General features: G+C 39.6%; 1 protein-coding gene across 3 annotated transcripts in view; it reads left to right on the top strand.

Annotated features, from left to right (window-relative positions):
- The window catches only part of DSCAM (DS cell adhesion molecule), a 435,274-nt gene that overhangs the window by 253,157 nt on the left and 159,516 nt on the right, over nucleotides 1-22,601 (top strand). For all 3 annotated transcript variants that reach the window (XM_075710780.1, XM_075710791.1, XM_075710770.1), the window contains exons 9-10: nucleotides 9,582-9,860; nucleotides 19,629-19,748. In XM_075710780.1, the coding sequence (XP_075566895.1) occupies nucleotides 9,582-9,860; nucleotides 19,629-19,748 (399 nt within the window). The remainder of the gene's footprint in view (nucleotides 1-9,581; nucleotides 9,861-19,628; nucleotides 19,749-22,601) is intronic.

The following is a 22,601-nucleotide window of genomic DNA, read 5'->3' as shown; positions in this document are numbered from 1 at the left end:
CAAAATGAAATACTCGCTGCCAAAGAACCCAAGAGTGGGCTTTATAGAGCCTTGCTGTGCAGCCTCCCACCTGGCAGGCTGTCAGGAAGGCAAAGCTTGGGAGCCGGGCACTAATGTGCTATTCGACCTTAGGCCAGCTACTTCTTTGCATTGCTGATCAGAGGAATCAATTAGACACCACATGAAATCAATTGTCCCATTTTTTTAGGAATAACTGGTGCCCTTGTCTGCATAGCCACCTGCCCCAAAGGTCTGCAGACTCCAAATAACTCTGTCCCACAGAGATGTGGCAGGCCACCCCACCCATCCCCCCATACTTTGCCTGTTCCTTGTCTCTGTCCCAAAATCTGGATCTTGGAAGCTAGCAGTCCCATAAGCTGGCTCCTGGGAGCTGAGTGGATAAGCTGGCAGGAAAATACGCAGGTTTCTGCTTGGCAGACATAGCTCTGTTGGAACTGTGCCTGAGTCCTAACGGAGCTTTTTGGAAATCAAGCCATCTTGGCATTATTTTTTTATATTTAGACAAATGAATTGGCCAGTTCTGAGTTCTGACAAATGCAGTTCTACCCATGCTGTAATGCATACCTAACTGTGGGGGGAGACTACAACTGTACTTACATACTTAATTTCTGGTATTTTATACCTGTCAACCACTTGCCTTTGCAACTGTAATAGTACCCTTTCAACATGTTTTGCTTTGGCCTGGTTAAATGCAATTTTCTTTTTAGCTTTTTTCTAAAGTAAACTGAACCCCCTTTCCTCCCCCTCCTGCAAAGTAGAAGCAGTAGTTACTGACATCCTCAGAAGTAATCATTGAGATTAGCCTTGCTAAGGACACCACATAGGTCCTTGCCAAGAATAGAATTATTCTTAGCAGTACTAGTTCTGTACTTTGCATTTGGCCGAGTTCTAGTGGTTTGGCAGTGGGTTTCATATACATCTGCTGATGGCAGAGGATTATTGAAGTCAGGCATCCTAAGGAGAATAATATTCTGCAGATGTAGGGTTTTGTATTCATTCCTTCTAAGTATGACCTGTCCTCCTCAGTCTTCTTCAGCTCATCTTTGCCCAAGTCCTGGCCTTTCTGCTCTGGGTTCCAAAATCAGTCTGTCCTCCACCTCTTTCCCATCTCAGTCCTCATTTCCTCAGTGCTTTGTTCTCATGACTCAAAACTAGTCTCCCCCTTCAGAGCTCCCAACCTTCCTCCCAGCCTCCAGTTACAGTCTTCTCTTTCTTCCAGTCTTCATTTTCTCCATCTCCACTGGGTTTCAGTCTGTCTCCCCTTCATGTGGGTCTTAATCCACTGTCAGTGCTGTACGTCACCCCACTGCTTCCTTGTCCCGGTCTCACATCCCCAACCAGTTTCCCAACTCCACTTTACCAACCCGTCACCTCTGCAATCCCACTGCAAGCCTGCTCCCAACTTCTGACTTCCCCCCGCACTGTCCCTAAATCCAATTCTATAATTCCCTTTTGTTATCCTGGACACCACTTTGAGCTTCTGCTCCATTGCTTGCTGCGGCTATCTGCATGCCTAGCAATGCAGGCTGGCTCCCAGCTCTGGTCCTGTGGCCTCCACATCTCCTTTCTTTCAGCACCAAAATAACTTTTTTCTTGCTTCCTGCACAGCACAGGCAGCTGTACAAGTGCTAGAGAGACAAATCTGTCTGCTTTAATTTCTGACATCTCACCAGACTGTGCCTGCCCCACATAGCTGGAACTAACTCAGCCACTGAAGGTAGTGCTAGGATGTGTTTAGTGCTGCTCAAACCCTGGGAGCTCTTAGCTGTTAGTCACTGGAAAATGTCTTCTCCAGATGTGATAACTGTGGGGGTTTTGTCTATTTATTTACTTGTTTTTGCTCAGACTGCAAAATTTGAGCACCCTTGTGATGACTTTTCATAGGGACAGCAGGAATACCTGATGCTAGTGCCATCACCGGCTGAACTTGAAATCCGTGCTGCTAACCATGGGGCAGGTGGGACTTCTCAGATTCTCACAATGCCTTTTTTTTCTTTTTGCTTTTGTGGTAGGATCAATATATACTGCATCCCTATTTTTCCACCCTCCCGCCTTGTTCTTGGAAATGGCCAAACAGTTGTAGCTGAAACTTTCCAGCTGAAAAGACTCAGCCTGAGGCAGACACCTGGCCTGGAAAAATACTATCCAAACAAAAGTCAAATTGCAAGCAAATGAAAAAAGTCTTGTAATGAGAAGTGTTGCCAAACAAAGAAAGAGGTTATATTACCCACCCCATCTGTAAGTTTCATATTTCCATTGAAAAACAACCCTTCAAGTGGAAAGATGGTTAAATAATAATAGCAGCATCTCTTCTGCAGCATTTTAGTAGATCTCAAAGCATTTTAAAAACAGGAGCGAGTCATTATCTCCATTTTTTTTTATTATGTAATTTATAGTAATAGTTTTCTCAGCTACAGTAAAAGCCATCAGTAGCAAGTGATGATTTTCTTTTCATCAGTCTCATGGGACACACTTCTCATGTAAACAGCCTGCTGCTATTCACATTTCTCCAGCATAAATTAATTGAAAAAGAAGCCCCTGAGAAGGAAGGGTGCAACATCATTAAAATAAAAAGTGCGGTGTTCAAAAGGACTGTAGAGCTTCTAAATCAATGAGATATGTAAGGCTTCTCATTGCTTATGCCAAAGTGATAGCACTTCACCTGTTGTGAACCACATAAAAGAAATTGTACCAGCCTGTTTCTTTTTAGAAAACAAGCAAACCAAACTGGGGCTATTTCTAAATAACTTCATGTTGAAACTATTTGAATAGATTCTCCTCATCTTTCCTGGGAAGTATCTAGCTTTTTCTAATACATAAAATGCTACTGGTGGATTTGCATTGCAGATCGTTTCAGGGAGGGCTGGTTTAGATAGTGGAAAAATATGCAGGCACAAAAGGAAAAAAACGTCAGGGGAAATCTTTCAGGGGTTCTTAGACCATGGTGTATGCTGTCATCAAACAATCTGGTAAACTGTTTATGCTTCAGTCTGTGGCATGGATTATGGCAAGTGTGAATTCAGCTTCATGCACATATCTAAGATGTAAATTCTTATCTGTCCTACTGACTGAACCTTGCCAATAATTTGTGACAGAAAGATTCTGGCCTTGATGTCCTTCAGATACTTTAATTATATCACTTTCTGCCTTTCTTTCACTCCCCCATGCAATATCTTTTTGGAACCCTCCAAGCTTGTTGCAACTTATTCAGGAAGAAATATTCAGATCTCTCAAAGTGACTGGAGTTGTCATATGCAGGAATCACGCAAGGGTCCTGTGGTGAGAATGGATGAGAATGTCCAGTTGAGCAAAAGATCCTGCAAAAATCCACTTAACAGTCATTCTCAGGTCACATAATGGGCATGGGGACTTGTTTTGAGGAGCAAGTAGTGGCAGCTGTCTGATTTAAGGCAACGTGCACTTTGGTAGTGATACCTCCCATGTGAGAACCCCAGCATTTAACCCATAGAAGTACCTGAAGAAAAGACTAAAAGAGTCTGATATTCAATATGGGAGACTTGACAGGTCTGTGTAAAATTTTTGCCATTCAACATACAACTCAAGGTTAGCCTCGCATTAAAATATCTGACTTCCATTCTTTAAAAGCTCACAAGCTTCATGTGGATGCTGCAATTAAGTGTCTTATTTTGTAGCAGTACACTTCTAATATACTGCACTCCTAATGACTTCACCTATGACACTGCATCAAATGTTCACCCAAATACATATGTTAAAGTTGTTTCATTACTACTCTAGTCTTCATGATAAGGAATTAGTATGTACAAATATACAACTTTTCACTTAAATCTAAAATAAATCTCACTGGTTTTGTGCACAGTGTTGTATCTTTCAAACATAATTTAAGTTGGTGTATGGATGTTTTTATTTATGAATTATGTGCACAATATAAAATGAGCCTTAATACTTGAATAAGAGCCTCAACTAAGGAGTTCAAGACTATCTGTATGTTATGCTTGGGATTATCAATAGCTAGCCCTCTTCCCTCTCTTGCAACGCAGCTTTATTTAAATTGGTTTTGGAAGAAGGCATGTTCTTTCTCTTTCTTGTATGTATTTTGTCAATTATATTTGAAATACTTTCTCATATATTTGTTAACATTGCTCCCAAAATTTTAAGCTCTTTACTGCCTCAAGTTAATGTGAGCTATTAGCAGTGTATGTGTCAGCACATATAGTAAGTACATACAGAAAGCGAGACTGTGCGTGCACATGATAGTGCAGGTCTGGAGTATGCTGGCCTATTTTCAAATCAATGTGTATAATACATAGCATGCAAAAAAAAGACAGTATTAACCCTGTGGAAACAGAAGAGTGATATAAAATCAGCTGCTTATGTACAGTCCTGGGATAAAGGTAAAGGGAAGCTAGTGTGAAATCAGTCAAACTACTCACAGGAATGATTTTCAGAGCCAGAGATCATTCTGTTAAAGTCCTCTCTCATCTAAATCCAGAACTTTTGGCTCTAGTGATTTAGTTGGTTTCAACTTTTCACAGTGTTACCTGAGGACAAAGATCACTTTAGATCATGTAGGGGCTAAACAAAGGCAATAGCTCTGGACCAGGTTCCAAAAGCATAGTAAAAACAACTAGTAAGCACTTCTGGATACGTAACCTACAAGTAAGGCTTTTTATCAGGCGGCACTTCAACATTAAAGGTAACTGCTTGTTGCATTAATATACTCTTGCAGCTGCTGTCTGATCTTCAAATCAAGAAGATTTTCTCTTTTAAAAAAATAAACAGCAAATGCATCCCCTTGGGCAGGGAACTGAGCTTCCCACCATCTTAGATTTGGAGGGTGCTTCATGTGATAAGGGCATGCACTTTTCCCCTCACAGTGGAGGCTGAAAGGACGTGGTTCAATAGATGGATGAAACATGACATAAAAGTACTCTTGATTTCTACACAATATTTTACATCCTCTCTTATTTTGGAGGAGCTCTCAGAACAGCATCAGGGAACCTGTGAGCTACCAGTGTAGCATTGCAGGAAAGGGAAGTGGGGACTAAGGCGAAGGGTGAAATCTCTCTCGTAAGCTCCCCTGGGAAATACACACCATAGCAATTGCTCTGCCACACTCAGCGACAGTTCCTGATAAAATACCACAGCTTATTGTGGTGAGATTTTGAAAATATTTGAATACAGGGCTAATTTTGGTAACTAATGAACCTATAAGTAGAGGGAAATGTTGTGCAACAGCAGAGGCATTACAGGGATTAGTTTGGTTCTTTTTTTTTTTTTTCTCTTCCCCCCCAATCCATATACTTAGAAAGGCCCAAAGAACAGTATTCCCTGTTTTCAAGACAGGACATGTTAGCACACAACAAGGGAGGAGGGTATGAGGCTTGGCTCAGTAAATGCCATTAATGGAGAGTTCGATGAATAACATGCCCTACTGGTAAGACTCAATACATGCAAGTAAGAAGCAGAAAAATCCAGTGCTTCAGTGACTGTGCAATTGCTCAGTCCATCACCCACAAGGGATGGAGCTGTTTAGGAGAAACAATCGATGGCTGAGAAAACTTACAAATTATTAGACTGTAGCTGGGGTTTGTGCAGAGACAAACCAGTTTTGGCTTTTGCACTCCCTGTGCATGAAATCTAGGGTCGCACGGCTGCCTTAAGAGGCTATGTAGTTTTGTGGTTATTACTTTGCATCAGCCAATGGACCTGTGTTGTGAGTATTCATTGCCAAAGGTATTTTATACTGTGGGCACAACTCCTGCAACAGCGTTCTTGCAAGAAAATCCATCAGGGGACTGTTTCTAATGATAAAGCAGAGGGTGACTTTCATTTTACTATGCAGAGCCACAGGAGAGGAACAACATGTTCACAAGGCTGCTGCAGGAGACAGGCTACCTGCAGGATACTCTGTTTTAGTGGATCATCTCACCAGTTTCTTCCAACATAACTCCCATTGAATGGAGGGCAAGAAATTAAGGATGTTCCTCTGTTAATGGAGAGCAGCACGGAAGCCCTCCTTGCCCTCCTTTGCAGTAATCTCCCAGAGGTACAGAAGACCTTGCTAGGGCACAAAAACCATAATTTAAATCTTCCTGCTTTAGCACTAATGAGGCTGGCCCATGCTCCTCTTCTTAAATAGACACTTAATTCAAGCACTCATCAATAAAGCATTCCCGAGACATTGCACTTCATTGCATGAAGCAGAGATTTTCACTCTTTTTCCCATTGTGGGTAGAGGAAGAAACATCCCTTCCATGTACACAAGCACACATACACGCACAACCCTCTCTCTATGTAGTTAACATGTAACATATATAAAATAGCATAATTTAACAAAAAAGTCAAATACAAGCTCTGAAACATGGTCAAACTAAAGCTACATATAGGGAGGGAAAATACTTCAACATACCTTGAAGTATTTTAAATACATCTGCCCTACTGTAACTTTTCTCTCTCAGAGTTAGTAGTACACATCCCTCTTAGTTTTTTAGTGCTGTTTGGCAATGATACAGCTTTAGTTTACCAAAAAAATAACCCACATACTAGTTAATCAAGCTTGCTATTTTCTTCTGTCAGGGATATATGTCAACTATTTACTGCAGACATGTAGAGATATATATATGGTACCATTTGTATTTGAGAAATTATTTGCCTGACTTCAGGTATGTGTTATTCTGTGTTTTTAATAAGTGATTTTTTGTGATTGTTTCCTTCTTCAAACTAGCAGGAAGAAAATGTATCTGCTATGTTAGGTCACCAGGAACTGCATTTATCAGCCCAAACTGGTAAATACTGTAGCTGAAAAACGTTCTTCAATACTTCAAAGTTATCGCTAGACTATTTACTTTTTTTAAGTACTGGTTTTAAATTACACACTGGTTTTTAAAATAAGCTCCTTGTCAGGACTGCAAGCTGCTGCAGGTTGAATATACATTATATTTTATGAAGCAGAAATAAATGTTGGTTTCCTCTGTATCTTAAAAACCTGAGTAGAGGGAAAATATGCTGTCTATAAATATTTCAGCCAATTTCTGAAATGCTCTGCAGGCTGCTACTTAAATTTTAGAGTTGGTAAATGCAGCCTTGCAAATCAATATTTTCTGAAAAATACTTCAATGTGACCTAATGATCTTGCTCCCTGTTTCTTCATCAGGGAGATGGAGAGTGAAGATGCACATAATAATCCTTGAGCAATATGTTGTCTGACTTTTGATATCATTTTGTCCATGAAAGATTGGTTCAAATTTGTTACACACTCAGCAGAAAATACAGAAGCAATTTGCCACCCTGTTGTGAATTTTAGCATATCTTTCAGTAATGATGCCTGAGACTAAGAGAAGGGTTTGGGCAGAAATGTGCTAGCCAATACAGTAAAGGGGCACTTGGCATTTAGCAGATATTTGCACTCATCAAGGGGAAAGGTTATGTCAAAACCTTTTGACAGTCTCATTCTAAAAATTTCTCATTCCCACTTATATTATAAATTGCTTGTCAATAAATGCTACAAGAAATTTGGCCTTTTTCTGCTGATGTACAAAGAATCTGAAATATCTCATGTGAATGCATTAGCTGCGCTAAGGTGGTTAGAAGAGGCAAGCAGACATTTTGCCTCACTTTGTGACAGTGCATCCCCAAGTGAAAAAGCAGTTAATTTCCAACACTCAAAGTTCAAATAAACACAGTAATTTATACTGAGTTTCTTTTTTCTGTATGCCTGATCTACCAGATTTTCAAAACACAACAGGACAGGTTTTAGCAATTTGAGAGATGGCAGTCAGGAAAAGGCATTACAGTGTGTGAGAAAAACTGATTGCAGCGGCACTTCTCACAACTGCAGACACCGAGCTGCTCTTGGAAGAAGTCAGGGAAAGCCTGTAAGGATGAGTTGTGGTACCCTGCGCCTGATGTTACCTCTCTGTGGCAGCTGTGCATGGTCACAACTTCTCCTCATCAAACAGCATCACGGCTATACCAGAAACAGCGGAATTAATGTCTGATTTGTGCACCGTGATATGCATTTGAACATGCCTTTGAACAACACCTTTGCCCTTTGAGGGGTTTGGTATCACTTCCTTAATGATAAACTTTCTCACTCCTGATGAAAGAGCAGCAAACATATGCAATGATCTAAAGAAATGCAGTGAACTACTGTAGGAATGGTCACAAATACTTATATCTCTGCATCCCAGAAATAGGACACTGGCAAAAATGCTGCTGGGGAAGTCAATGGGCTGGTACACATTGCAGCCACTCTGAAGAGGTTTTCTGCTTCTTTCTTGCTTCAGTTCTGGGGAAAACACGGCCTTAGATTTGCTAAAGGGAGAAAGGACAAAAGAAATACATTTAGATAAAGCCACCATCTCCATTTTCTTCTGAAGCTAGCTAATGTATAACAGTATAAATGTTCTGCTGTGGGTATCCTTCAGTCTTTCCTGTTAAAGATGTTCAAATGTACTACAGAGTATATATAAGTAACCTCTCAGGCAAGAATAGGAAAATGCACTCCTACATTTAAGGTACATAACCTCTAGGAACTTTCTCTTTTGATAAATGAGTATTTGAGCACTGCTTGCAAAGTTGGTTTTATAGTCTTTTCAGGAGTGATAGATAGAAACCTAGCTTAGATAAATGCCCTGGCTGTTAGAGTGCTCCCCTGAGAAGGGGAGGAGATTTCCGTTCCTTCGTCTGGGTAGGTATCTGAGTCTCAATTTGCCAAATTGTTAGTAAATGTGCCAACAACAACCCAGAGAAAGTGAGGCAGCCCCATTAATTCCCGCTTTGTTTATTGAATCCAACCCACTGTTTCCTTTGTTTTTATTAAAAATACCTGAAAACAAAATGTTTTCTAAGAAGTGGAATTCTTCTCTATGATAGAAAATGAGAGCATTTCTTTCATGATTTTTGGTTCAGCCACAGAATAATAAGTAAAAAAAGAAAAGAAAGAAAAAAAGATTTGCCAAGCAAAATATGCGTAGCAGGAATTAAATGCCTTGTACTGGTCTTCTGTTTAGAAATCAGTTTTAACTTAGTTGGCTGTCCTACAAGTACTGTATATGCCTTTCACTTCATACCTCTACCCAACCTTATTGGGAATTGTGACTTGAAACACTAAGAAATAAGTGCGAGGAGTAGTTTGAGAAGCTTCCCTTTCATCATGTCCCAGAGACAAAGCTGGAGCCTCTTCCAGGTTTATTGTGTGACCCACAGCAAGGCTCTAGCACTTGATCCTAAAAGCTGCTGAGCTCTTCCTGGACTGTCCAGGCAATCCTGCTGCTGAAAGAAAGTCCTGGTGAGTCACGAGGTAGCAGTGTGATTTCTTGAAGAGGTGCTCAATACTCTTGCAGGAATCTGCCAGTGGTGTCCGGTGGATTTCACTGCTTGTGATCTCTGCTTATGCTTTGGGTAGTCAAGGAAAGAAAAAGCTATTTGCAAAAGATGTGATTTTTTTAGCTCAACAATGCTCTATGTCTGTTGAAGGTGTTGATTTTGTGTATTCAGCACTGCACATCTGTTCCATTATGTTATTTTCAGAAATGCAACTGTAACTGCAATAGCTCCTCTTTCCTCTTTTGTTTCAGTTCCGCCTTTTATTCAGCCTTTTGAGTTCCCGCGGTTCTCCATCGGGCAGCGGGTCTTCATTCCCTGCGTGGTGGTCTCCGGGGATTTGCCCATCACAATCACCTGGCAGAAGGACGGCAGGCCAATCCCAGCCAGCCTCGGGGTGACGATTGACAACATTGACTTCACCAGCTCCTTAAGGATTTCTAATCTTTCCCTGATGCACAATGGGAATTATACCTGTATAGCTAGAAATGATGCAGCAGCTGTGGAGCACCAAAGCCAATTAATCGTGAGAGGTAAGTAGATGTAATTAGTTTGAAGGGCACCAATTAAGCAGAATTCATCAGTATTTTGTAATGACATCTGTTTGATGGGAAGTATGAAAAAGAGGAAAATATGGTAATCCCTCTCTTCATAACAGAGAGCACACAGAGCAATGAAACACAGAAACTAATCTGAAATTTTCTATTTAAAAGTCTCAAAACTAACCAGCAACACCAGAGTGCACAGGGTGGATGGGGGAGCCACAGGACTGACTTCCTGGAAAATCTTGTGAGGCACAAACCCATTCATTGAGATCAAGCCTTTGAAATGGTACCAAATTCCTCTCTGTTATTGTTTTAGTCTGACTATCTCCATTTTTTATTTCGATCAGCCTCTTATGTAACATTATGTTAGTAAAAAGCCAAAGCATTGGTGGTGACTTCAGAGAGAAAAAACTCTCCCCTGTTACTATGCTGTTCTTTTTCTCATTTGTGTTTATTATGCAATTATCGTGATTAATTTGCTCATGCTGACTTCACAACATTTTGCCTTGAAATAGAGGTGAATATAGTTTCAGTGGAAAAGACCTTTTAGAGAGATACCTCGCCTTCAATAACTTTGACCTTTCAAGTCACACCTTAGCCAAGTTCCCTAGAGATTATGCCTTGTGATCCACTTTCAAACTTACTGTGCAAAACTTCAACAATGCTAAATTGCTTCCTTTTCTTTCTGAAAGTTTTTCAAGTGCTTTAAATTTTCATTTTTTAAAAATAAGACAGTTATACTCTTCCCTCTCCACCATTTCCCTCTTGCTATCAAGCCATCAAGCTAAGACTCCTCAGACAAAAAGGGCATAGACTGTAATACTGCAGGTGACCCTGGTTATTTCTGCCTCTTGCAGATCACTACATCTTACATCCCCTTCCCTAAGTTTACAAAGGCCAATCTTAAAACCACTCAGGTTTTTTTGCCATTTTTTCCAGGCTTTTTTTCTTCCTCAAAAATTCATTTGAAGCAAAACTTCCTGAACAGCTCTTCCTTCTAAGTCAAATCTTCCCATTGTCCTAGGACTACCCTTAATGGATTATTCCCTAGTTTTCCACTTACATAATGAGTACGCTTATTTTTTAAATGCTAATATTACCAAAACTCAGCAGCAAATAGGTCCATTGCCTTTTCACTAGTTTTGATATGAATATTACTTTAATGATTTAAAATAAAAAATCACTGCTTCTAATCTTGTATTATTCAGTACAGATGTCTATTACTTTCCCCATATATCCAGTAATTCTTCAATTAAGTAGTTTAATTAACTACATGCATTAAATTATTCTTTTCCTAAGCTGTTCTGTTAGCTTTTAACCCTATCCATTGTTCTAATAGTAAAAGATTTTCTTCACCTTCTCTTTTCCTGGAGAAGGGAAAGTTGACAACCTCCCATCAGAACAGCCAGCACACTGTCTGTTAGTAACCCATAGGGCTATGTCTGCCCTATGCAGAAATGCTGCATTTAGTAACAGGTGAGATCGCACCTGATTTGCAGTTGTACTTAGTGCTTGAAGTGATAGGAATGAATCATTTAGCAACTCTGTATGGGCTCCTATAAGCATTTCATCAAAACAGGGATGGTCGGATGATCTCCAGAAAAAAAGACAAAAGTCGACATAGGTAGTACCACTGAAAACTGGCTCTCTGCATATACTGTCTATCCTTTTTTCAGCACCAAGATCCATGAGGCTGTAACAGCTCAAGCGAGCCCATGTGTAGGGATTTCTGTGCTGCACCCCACTGATTGGGGCAAGCCCTGCCTTCTCCTAATGGCATCCCCGCTCTCCCTGCCTTGCCAGGACTGCAGTGTCCCTGTCTCCTGCTGTTGGTGGGCAGTTCGTCTTTTGGCAAGCCCCTGGCTGGCCTGACCTCTGTTCCCTGGACACATCTGCCTCCTGCCGCCTTGTTTGGCAGTAATTCGTTTTCCCTTCTTGTCCAGGGGAGGAGTTCTGGGCAGCTTGCTCTTGCACCCCTTTCATGCTGCTGACACCAACACCTCCATTTTCCCCTTGGTGTGCTGCTGCTCTAATTGCACCTCCTGTGGAGGGCTTTGCCCCAGAGGTGCCATGACAGCTGTTGGGTGCATGTACCTGAAGGGCATCCTTATAAACCCATGGGCATGGTAGAGGGTAGCTTTTCACTCTGTTTTACTTAGAGCCTTGGAGCCTCTGGAGTCCTAGTTCTGCAACTTTTTAGGAGGTTATGAGAGCTACTTCATTCTTCCCCTCTTGCTTATCTTTCTGCTCAGCTAGTGCTCTGCAGCAGCCTCCTTTAAGCCTCTCTTCTCTCCTCTCTTCTCTCTCTCTATGTCAATTTAAATGGTAATGCCTGAATCAGTTTTGTGTATGCATCGGGGATAATAGTTCTCACTCAGAGGGAAAGAGGAAAATATAATATGTTTGACCTGAATTTTCTGTGGAAACCCTGGACTGACATCTTTGCCTCATATTGAACTGCTTCAACTGTCTCATTCTACACAGGTCAGAAGACAGACAGCCATCAGAGGGTCACTGTTGGTCCCTACTCATCTGCATCTAACCTGGCCTAAACACATTTAAATAAAGACTTGCTTCCCTGCTGATTCTTCTTCAAGCTTTCTGATCCCTCCTCATCTTTTTGTTCATAGGTGCCATATATGAAACATAATATTTTTCTAAATCAACTAAGCAGTTTTTCTCCAAATAAAGGGAGAAGAAATGGTGCTTAAACTCCTCTTGTTTCTAATCCACATCATGTGATGGCTTCTCAGCAGTGTGCTTTAAACTTAAATGTTGGCTTTCCTAAATGTCAGGGGATGTGTTCTGAGAATATCTTATGTGAAGTGTGTGTGTTTTGATATGAGAGTAGACAGTGAATGGGAGACAAAAGTAAAGGGAAATACGACTGTTCACCACAAAGTTCCTTTTTTCTTATCTATACTGCATTTCTTATCTATACAATATTCATTTTAAAAGTAGACTTACAAAGATGAAGGCTATCATGTTTCCAAAATAAGTGGGAGCCCATATCACTTTAAAACACGGGTAGACTTGAAAGTAGCATCTATTTGCAATCCATTCCTAAGATGAATGAAGAAACACAGGTGAACTGCTTATTTCTACTTCTGAACTACTAGTGAGTACACAAACTTCTGCAGAATCTATACAGCCACATAAATTCTTTGGCTTCACAACTTGAGATTTTTTTTCCCTGGCTGGATTTTGCTGCCTTAAATATCAGAGGAAGATGACCAGCTTCCACAGAGCTTCCTTGAAGAGCATCACATAGGAGATGGAAGGCACCTGCTCAGAGAAAGCAAGTGAGAGGAGAAAGCTTTTGAGCACCTGTGCAGCCCTGTGTAAGAAGACCCTAGGGTAGTCTCAGTTCTCTCTGCCATGGGTTTCTTGGTGAGGACCTGAGAAACGAGACAGAGTCACATGCTCTCAATGTAGATCTGTCAGTAATTCTCTCCACAATTTATTAGCCAATTTCAGACAAGTAGGAAGAGGGGAAAATGCCTCCAGTGGAGCTGAAAGCCTAAAAACTTAATGAATTAGAAACACGTATACAGAGTGTAATACTAGACACCAGAGAATCTACTCAGGCAAGCCCTTCTGCAAACACAAGAAATGTTCCAACTGGAGTCTGTACTCAACCACAAGATACAAATCAACAGAAAAGTAGGCTTGATTAGTCCTAATGTTTATGGAATATCTTTTAAAAGCTCATTAATTAGCCACTAGGAGAAGACTGCCATCTTCACTGCATCTAGGGACTGCAGGTAGGCAGTCCAGGTGAGTGAAAACAAGGCTTTCCTTCTTAAAATCTTGTGCTCCACTAGATCCTAGCCTGCTGCATCAAAAAATTGCAGGCTAGAAGGGTTTCTCAAAAACTCATAAAGCATTATTATTTTGATTATTTTATTTCTTGTCGCACTCTTGGTTTGCTAGGCATGCTATTAAGAAAAAGGAAAGAATAGGATCCTGTCATGAAAGCCCTCCACAGGAATTGAGGAAAATACCTTCTCTGTCAACTAGTTATATCATCATGTGGAATTAATTAAGGCTTTACTCATTAGGGCTGTCTTCTAAAGAGTGATTAAAAATCTATATACACTTTATCATGTGTTATTCATTTCTGTAGGGTTTCCTAAAATGGGAATGAAGTAATTATGAAATAAAAAGCAGGGAAAAGGATTTTAATCGGTAACCAAAAAGAAAAAGCTCATAAATGTATTATGAGTTCAACATTTTTCAGATACCAGAAAAGAGAATTCAAAGATAGTAGTGGCTGCAAAAATTATGATTTTAAAATTCTTGTTAGTGAACATATCATAAGTTAAAATTGAGATAAGGTCTTTAAATACCTAATAAACCCCCTTAATGCATTTAGTGCATTAAGTGTAAATGTGTTTTCATTTTGCACTTGCCAGGAATGTTGAATATCATTAGATAGTTAGGCACCCAATGAGGAGTCCCTGAGCCTTGAATCTTCCAGATAGGAAGTGAGTATCTGTCTGCTCTCTGATGTTTGGTGGTGGGGCTGGTGTGATGCAGCAAATGCAGTTTGTGATAGAAAAGCAGGCAGAGAAGATTTATGGTCGCAGCTGGTGTCAAAACGCATTTACTTTCTTTGCTGGTGTTTACACTGTGGCTTTGAAGATTACTCTTGAATGATTCACTTCCTATTTAATGTTCTCATTAGACAAACCTGATCAACACAAACCACTAGGCACTGTCTCATTTTGCAAAAGTACATCTTTTTGCTTGAACTGCATAGCAAATGGTTTCACTAAACTAGCTAAATCGACCCCTTAGGTCCAATGACCAAATTTAATAACTGTTCATCTTTGCTAAAGTACAGTGTTTAATGATCTCATTCATTAATACATCAATGGTTGCTTTGGCTGATTAAATTTCTTCCATCATTTTGACAGTATGATCTAAATGTAAAGTACAAATATTCTGTGTAAAAATGAAACATTGTCTTCTGGGCCAATGCCATAGATTATTTCTTAACTCACTCCAGTAGGCCACCGGAGGAGCTCGTGTTAGGAGCCTTCAGAATTGCTCTCCAGTGTGATGTACTAATCGCTCTACTTGGGAGCCAGAAGCACTTGCATAGATTTGAAGTCCAGGAAAGAGTGTGCGAGTTTCTCATCTGGTCCCTGGCATAAAGCACAGTCAGAAAGGATTCTTGGATTTACATAAAGCAAAATTAAATCAAGGAATGTTAGCATGCACTCATAAATTAATTTTAGTTAGTAGCTTGTAAAGTCCGTCATTGTGAGCAGTGATGGCACTGGTAAACAGTATCTTCTTAGGGTACCAACACATATTTTATCATCTCATCAGGATTGTTTCATACAAGGAGATAATAAAAGCATTTTCCTTCCCTTAAAATGGCACTATGACATTCATGTTATCTTCAACATCCTATTCTGATTGCTCTCATCCTTTGTTTTCCCTTTGTGAGAGTCTGAGACTGCTAGTCATAATATTGACTGAAAACACCTTTTTTAGGTCCTTTGAGTTCAGCCGTTAAATAGTTTGCATCTGTCAACTTACTGCTCTTACACTAAACAATTCAACAGCTCATTTCTCATCACAGATCCGTGGGCTGCATTAAATGAGTGAGCCTAACAGAAACTCACTGTTAAAGCGATTTTAAATGCCCTCTTTTACGGGCTCAAGGGACTGCACTGCTGAAACAAGGGTGATAAGAAAAGTAGAACTGTTCAGTCATATTCATGAGCTATTTCAGAGTGTTTCACTTCTAAAGGGGCAGAGGAGGCCCACACCTTTACAACTAGAGGAGAGAACTAATGGCTTTCTTTTCTCCATTAACTCTACTTAAGCATATCAGACAAATTAACTTGCTTAAATTCTTACTAAGCAAATTTTCTTTAAGGACTAATGAATTTCTGAAAGATAATGAAAAAGTGAATATAGCTGTATAATCTAAAGCTAAGTATCAAAATCTAGATCAAGTAGTTAACTGGATTGTCTTCCAAAATATGGTAGCACATAGCACTGAACAAATTATTAATTTGAAATAAATTTGAGAAGCAAAGTATCAATGAGGAAGAAAAATGTAAAGGTCTCCTCTGTTTAATTTTTAATCATTTTGTAAGAAGAAAAATCCTCTGGTTTTACCTAGACAGCAATACAGAAACAATTGAAAGGTCTCTGAATAGGTAATTTTGTTTTGCTCTAGCATCTTTTCTGATTTCTGTTGGCAGTCTTAAGACTAAGTGTCAAGGGTTCATGCCTTCAAAATCAGAGCAGCAGTTGGCATTTTTGTAAGTAGTCCTAAAGGAAGGCCAAAGTTTTACTGAGTATAGAAATTGTTTCTATTACTGGGCGTGGGCAGAGTTTTTGCCAAGTAAGGTTGAAACATGCTTGTTTATGGAGCAGTACAAGGAAACTGTTTGATTGCTAATCATAGACCTGGTTCTGGAGCTTGTACAGCAAAATTTAATTCCCACAGCTACCGTTCTGGTATCATTCTGTATTAAAAGTAATGATTAAAAATGAGAATACTAAGAATATCTGAGGAAAAAACTTATGTTATATATATATATTCCCAAAATACAGTGAAATCAATATGATAAAAAGCCCTGTTCAGAGCTTGTCAGCATTAAAGGCACAACACATGGAGAGAATCTACATGAGTTCATTAAAGATGTGGAAGGATGCATTTCCATAAAAATTCTCAAACAACATTTACACTTGGCATCCATCCATTTTTCTCTATATATGTCCAAAGGGACTAGACAAAAAATTTATTTTAACAGATAACTTTAATACAAATAGTATTTTAAAGGCTGATTGGCTTTATTCCATCCTAGGCAATCTTGCTTAACTTTTCCAGAACTTTCTGCATATGCCTACCCATTTAATATAATAAATTATTTCCTGAAAAATTAGCACTTCTTGCCAGTGTCATCCATAGAAAATGAAGAACATAAAGAAAATGTTTTTCAAAGAGAAGGGAAATTAAACAAAGAAGTTACAAAAATTTTGTATGGTATTGAGATTTTAAAAGACATTATACTCTTCACACTTTTCAGTGGTAGAGGAGGCCAGTAATTATCAGTCACTCCATTACATCATTTGTAATCATTCACCTATAAGACTGATACAACTGAGGTGTTTTTGTGTTTGGGGTTGTTTTTTCGGTCTACCCTCTTTATGAATAAACAGCTTATAATTGATTTTTCAGAAGTTGTGAATACAAATTTACTTACTGAGGTGAAACAAGCTGATGCCACCGTGGCGAGTTGTATAAAATCAAACCTATTTGTGCAACTAATTGTACTTTTCACCTGCTTTGGAAAATAAGTACTTGGGAATCCTTTTATGTTTGGTGATAAAATGAACACAGAAGAGTGAGAAAAGAGCTACTGAAGCAAATGTCTTCTGTGAACAGATAATTAGAACAGGGTGGGTGATTGCCCAGGGCTGCTGTTGCTGGGATTTTGTGTTTGATGCTTACCTATCATGAATTAGCATAACATATGATTTATGGTTGTCAGTGTGGCAGCCGTTTGGAAAGCTGAAATGTTTGACAGCAGTAAATACATCTCCTAGTACAAAGGTGTTTCTTGCCTTTATTGCTGTTAGTTCCTTCTGTTTCTTCTAGCCATGTTCCAAACAGAAGTAGAGCTTCTTCGTACGTAGTTACGCAATAAACAGCTTTGCATTATAGCTCTAAGATTCAAGGAGTGAGAGGTCCAGTTAAAGGGATTGTTTGCTCTCCAGAAGACTGTTCTTATCTTTTAAAAAACCGTATAGATAGCTATGAAGGTGGAAAGAGAAACCTGGAGGGGAATCTGGCTTATGGGGGCACAGAGAGGAGGGCTCAAGCTGTTGTGAGGTGGGTTCTCTGCACCTGGAGGGAGTATCTCTAGATACATCCAACTTTTAGCGGTCTTGTCCCTACCAACACTGGCAGCTGAAGTTTCTCATTAAGGAAAACTTGGCACCCTCTGGTATAATGGGAAGTGCTATTTGCATAAACTATGAGAATGTATATACTGAAAAACTTTAAAGTGATATATCATTGGCTCTTCTGCTGTGCTTCTGTGGTACAGTTGTTTGATGTATTAGTAGTACTGTATTCATGGCCATTACAAGCTGTTTTGGGTCCCAGGGCAAATAGTCACTGTACTGATGATCCTCTTCTGTGCTGCCTTACATTTCCTCATGCTACAGCCCTCTCCCACACTTCCTTTCTTAATTTCTGGCACTTCTGGAGAGGCAGGTGGCAGGGCCTGATGGGGGTTTGGGAAGATGGGTCGCATCAGAGAGAGGAGGGCTGGCTGGGCCCTCTGTTCTGCCTCCCCCAACTTTCAGACAAACTCAGCACTGGCTGGACCTGCGGACCTGTGAACCCATGAGTTGTGTGTGTGTCCCCATGTGCATACATTGTGGTGGGGTGAGGAAAGCAAGAACTATTAGGATTTCTCCTTTACTGCATTAGATCTCAGTGTGTTTCTGTACTCAAATTGAGAGGGAAAAAGATCTGTCACAGGCTCAATCACCTTACTATGTTTTCTCTGTAGCACTGTAAGAAAGGACAAAAAGAATAATGTGGGATAAGGGCACAAATAATTTACTTTTTTTCTCAGGTAGTTACTTCTTCATGCTCTGAAGCAAAGAACAGGACATCAATGAAATTCTGTGACTTTAACTGAAATGAATACTATCATTAAGCACCTTTTATTTTCGATAACTTTTGTGGCTCTTGCACTGTTCTTCACAGTTTTCAGCTTTTCTTTCAATCTTTTGTCAAATCTGCAGGTTTTATTGAGACATTGACATTCAGTATTGGGCCTTCATGGTAAACTGTAGGTCTAGCATTGTCACAAGTTGTTTTCTTCACTGTGTATCTGTATTTGGGACATGTAGAGCTTTTCCTTTAGATTAGCATCTCTTACTTTATTTATGTATAAATATAAACGTACTTGTCTATGTCTGGAAGACTCATTGCAGTGGTTTTATGCTTCCTTAGAATAAGTCCAATAATATGTATACATCGATGTACATACATCTATTCCAGTAAGAATTTTCCTCTTCAACTTAGTGCAAGCAAATTGTGTCGAACCTTTTTTATGGCTGTTTGGAAAGAAAAGTCCCATCAGAATTCATGGTTTGAACGCCCTCATTTTAATATGAAGTGATTTGATTGGTATTAAAAGCTGTTATTTTTTGAGTTTATTTACACCACGTAATTTAATTCTTTTTCTAAAGCTTAGTAGTTCACTGTTATAAAAAACAAACACAGAAAACTTCAGTTGTTCTTAGACACCTGTCAAACGTGCCCCTTTGGTAGAAAGCATTTATTTTCTGACCATGACAGTTTGATTTATCTGTTACTCTATCTTATAACCTCTCCTATGGAGAGATTTTTATTAACTTATTTTTGTATCCTGTCAAGACCAGTGCTTTTGTTGTGCTTTTGTTGTGCCTGGTAAGAAATACATTCAGATTAATTGGTTTAGTGGTGGACTTGGTAATGTTAGGTCCATGGTTGGACTGGATGATCTTAAAGGTCTTTTCCAACCTAAACGATTCTATGATTCTATGATTGTGCACAGAAAGTAGATAATCATGTAAAACCAACTTTATGTCACTGGATTGTCAAAAAGCTGGTTTTAATTTTTGCTTTCTGCTATGAAATGTTATGCCTCCTTATTTGACCGGTCTGCCATTTTGAGCTACCTTATAAGTTGCACAAATTCTCATGGCTCCTTTTGCTTCCTCCCACAGTGCCCCCGAGGTTTGTGGTTCAGCCCAGCGATCAGGATGGGATCTATGGAAAAGCTGTAATTCTCAACTGCTCTGCAGAGGGTTATCCTGTTCCTACCATTGTCTGGAAGTATTCAAAAGGTAGGTCTCCTCCTGTGATCACTGGGCACAGAATAATTCTGGTTTAGTAACAGCTTACTCACCTGTAAGTTGCTGGTTTAATATTCATATCGTCAGAGGTTGGCAGGGTGCAATAAGGGAAGCATCAGTCACGTTTATACTGTTCTTTTATCATTTCCCTAAGCACATAGTGCTGGCCATTGTCGTAGACACAAGGCTGAGCTAGATGGACTTTTGGTCTGCCTTAAGAGACGTCCTGGAGCTGTGAATATGTGCCTGTGTTAGCTATGGCCTCAGTGGGCATGTGATGAAATGGATGGCTGAGAGAAAAGAGGTACTGCTTTAGTTGAAACAACCTCAGAACAAGGTTCACCGGCAGAATTTGGCTGATTTTTTTCCCCCTTCAAAATCCGTGATAACATGGCCAGTCATATCTTTTCAGCAAAGAAGAAAGGTCAGGTAGCATTAGCATAAGCACTAATTCAGTATGTGCTTTACATAATGCTTTAACATTTTCTTCTCATGTAACAGAGCATTAAAACTGCCCTCACTTGACCCTCAGTAACCAAAGGAAATTGACTGCTCTTTAATTAAAATGTGCTGCCTGCTAGATTGTGTCTTCTGGCCAGTTGTCTTCTGGTTGGTTTTAGCAAGAAAACAAACTCTCCAAACTCTGTATTCAATCTACATGAGTTAACTCGTTAAAAAGCAAAACTAGGTGCTGTTGAGAAGAAATCTTTATTAATGTTCCATGTCATTTTTGGTTTGCTTAGGATCTAAGTCCAAATTATATTTGAAGAAAAAGGGTGGGGAAAGAGAGATGTTCATATTACAGACTATTTTTGCTTTTATTGATACATTCTGGTTTGTGGCAAGAAGGGTGCAGAGATTCAAATGTCCTTAATCTCAATGGTGTATGGGGTTTTAATTATGAATATAGGTCACAAAGCAGTAATTCTCTTTTGTTGTGGTTTTGTGCTGAAGGAGGAGGCCAAGCCAAGCTATCTGAGTTGTAATTAACTGTGAGTTGATAAGCGGCACATCTTAATAAAAGAGAAGGAGATAGTGGTTTGATTTTAGTGACGCTGTGCCATCAAGTGACTGTTTTTAAGGTTTTCCATTAAAAGCTCTGAAGTTTTTAAGTCAAATAAAGTTTTAGTAGATATATGAGGCAGTCAAAGCCATCAAACTGCAGTTTTATTTTTTGGCCAAAATAACTCTAGGTGAAAAGGTCAATATTTTTGCAAAAGCATGTATTTTGCTAATGGATGACTGCACTTTCAATACTTTGTCTAACTAAGGTGCTGTACAAGTTTATGGGATATATGCTACATTTTCCTTTAAAGAGATATGTTATATAATTATTTTGTGAGCAAGGTTTGCGCCAAATTCTGAAATAATGACTGAGGTAAGGCCAGCAGGAGTAAAGCAATCAGATCATAGCTCATCTGTAGGTACCACAACAGAGTAGAAAGGGCATCTGTACACTTGCAGGCAAGTTAGTGTCATTGACTTCTTGCGTCAGTGAAAAATGGAAAAAGAGGGTTCATTTTTTTGTACATAAGGGTAGACAGGTAATGGAAATGGACTTGCTGTCTCTAAAGAAGAGCAGTGATCAATACAGACACCCCGTAATCAGCAAGAATCTCTTGTTTAAGTCCTTCAGACTTAAAGAGGCAATGGGCAAACACTGAAACACAGGAGGCTCCATGTGAGTATAAGGAAATACTTTCTTACTGTGAGGGTGACTGAGCACTGGCACAGGTTGCCCAAAGACCCTGTGGAGTCTCATCCTTGGAGATATTCAAAAACCATCTGGACATGGTCCTGGGCAACCAGCTTTAGGTGGCCCTGCCTGAGCAAGAGGGTTGGATGACATGACCTCCAGAGGCACCTTCCAACCTCAAGCAGACTGTGATTCTGTGATTCACGAGCATGTAGTCTTGCAGATTCATCCATCCAGTTGTGTGGGATAAGCTGCTGTCACTGCTCAGGAAGGATTTTGGCTGTAATAGCTGTAACAGTGCATGACAAGAGTAAGAAGCCTTTGCAAACTGTTATGCAAAATTTTACCCAGTTGTAGATATCCTCAGGAGTTTCAGCCCTTTCCCTTCTGTGAACACCCAATTGTCCCCAGAATTTTTCATGTGAAGAAATATAAGAAGTGAGTGCTTGCATGTGTCTACTTGGGCAGGTAGAGTTAGTGAAGCATAAATGTGCCTTCCAACTAAAATGACAGGAAAAATGGCTTATTAAAGAAAAGAAAAGTAGACAAAGGGGGAAGTGGGATATGCATGTGACTGAAATAGTTGAAAAACCAACAATGGCAACTGATTTTTGTGAAAACATTACGCCTTTAACATTCCTAAGTTCACAGTATTGGCCACCAGACCTTCAGTGTAACTGTAAGTCCTGAAAGCAAACTCCTCTAGGACTAGAAGGATTTTTAGAATGCATGTCTGGTCTTTTTTAGTATTCTAGATGTTGTGTTCATAGGTAGTTATAGCTTTCTATTTTACACTAAATCATTCCCCATAGTATTCATTCATCATATTTCCTCCTGGGCTGACTCAGCCAACTGTGTATAGCAATTAATGCTGACAGATATTAACTTCGTGTACAGAAAGTGGTATAAGAGAATTCCATTGAAGAAGACTACCTTATGATTCCCCTGAAAAATCCCATCTCCTGCTGCCAAAGTAGGTTGTAAAAGCCTTTGTTATGAAACCCATATCTTAATATACACTTAGACAGTCCCTAATGCTGGTGGAACCTGAACTTGTGGTGGGCCTCTGGACAGTATGTCACGCTGACAGTATGGCAGTATCCTGTTCCCTATTCCCTAAATCACCCAGTATCTTATTTCCAAGGAAA

Source organism: Pelecanus crispus, chromosome 1 (assembly GCF_030463565.1).
Source record: "Pelecanus crispus isolate bPelCri1 chromosome 1, bPelCri1.pri, whole genome shotgun sequence".
Lineage (NCBI taxonomy): Eukaryota > Metazoa > Chordata > Aves > Pelecaniformes > Pelecanidae > Pelecanus > Pelecanus crispus.
Note: the sequence above shows the minus strand (reverse complement) of the source record. Positions and strands in the feature narration are given on the sequence as shown.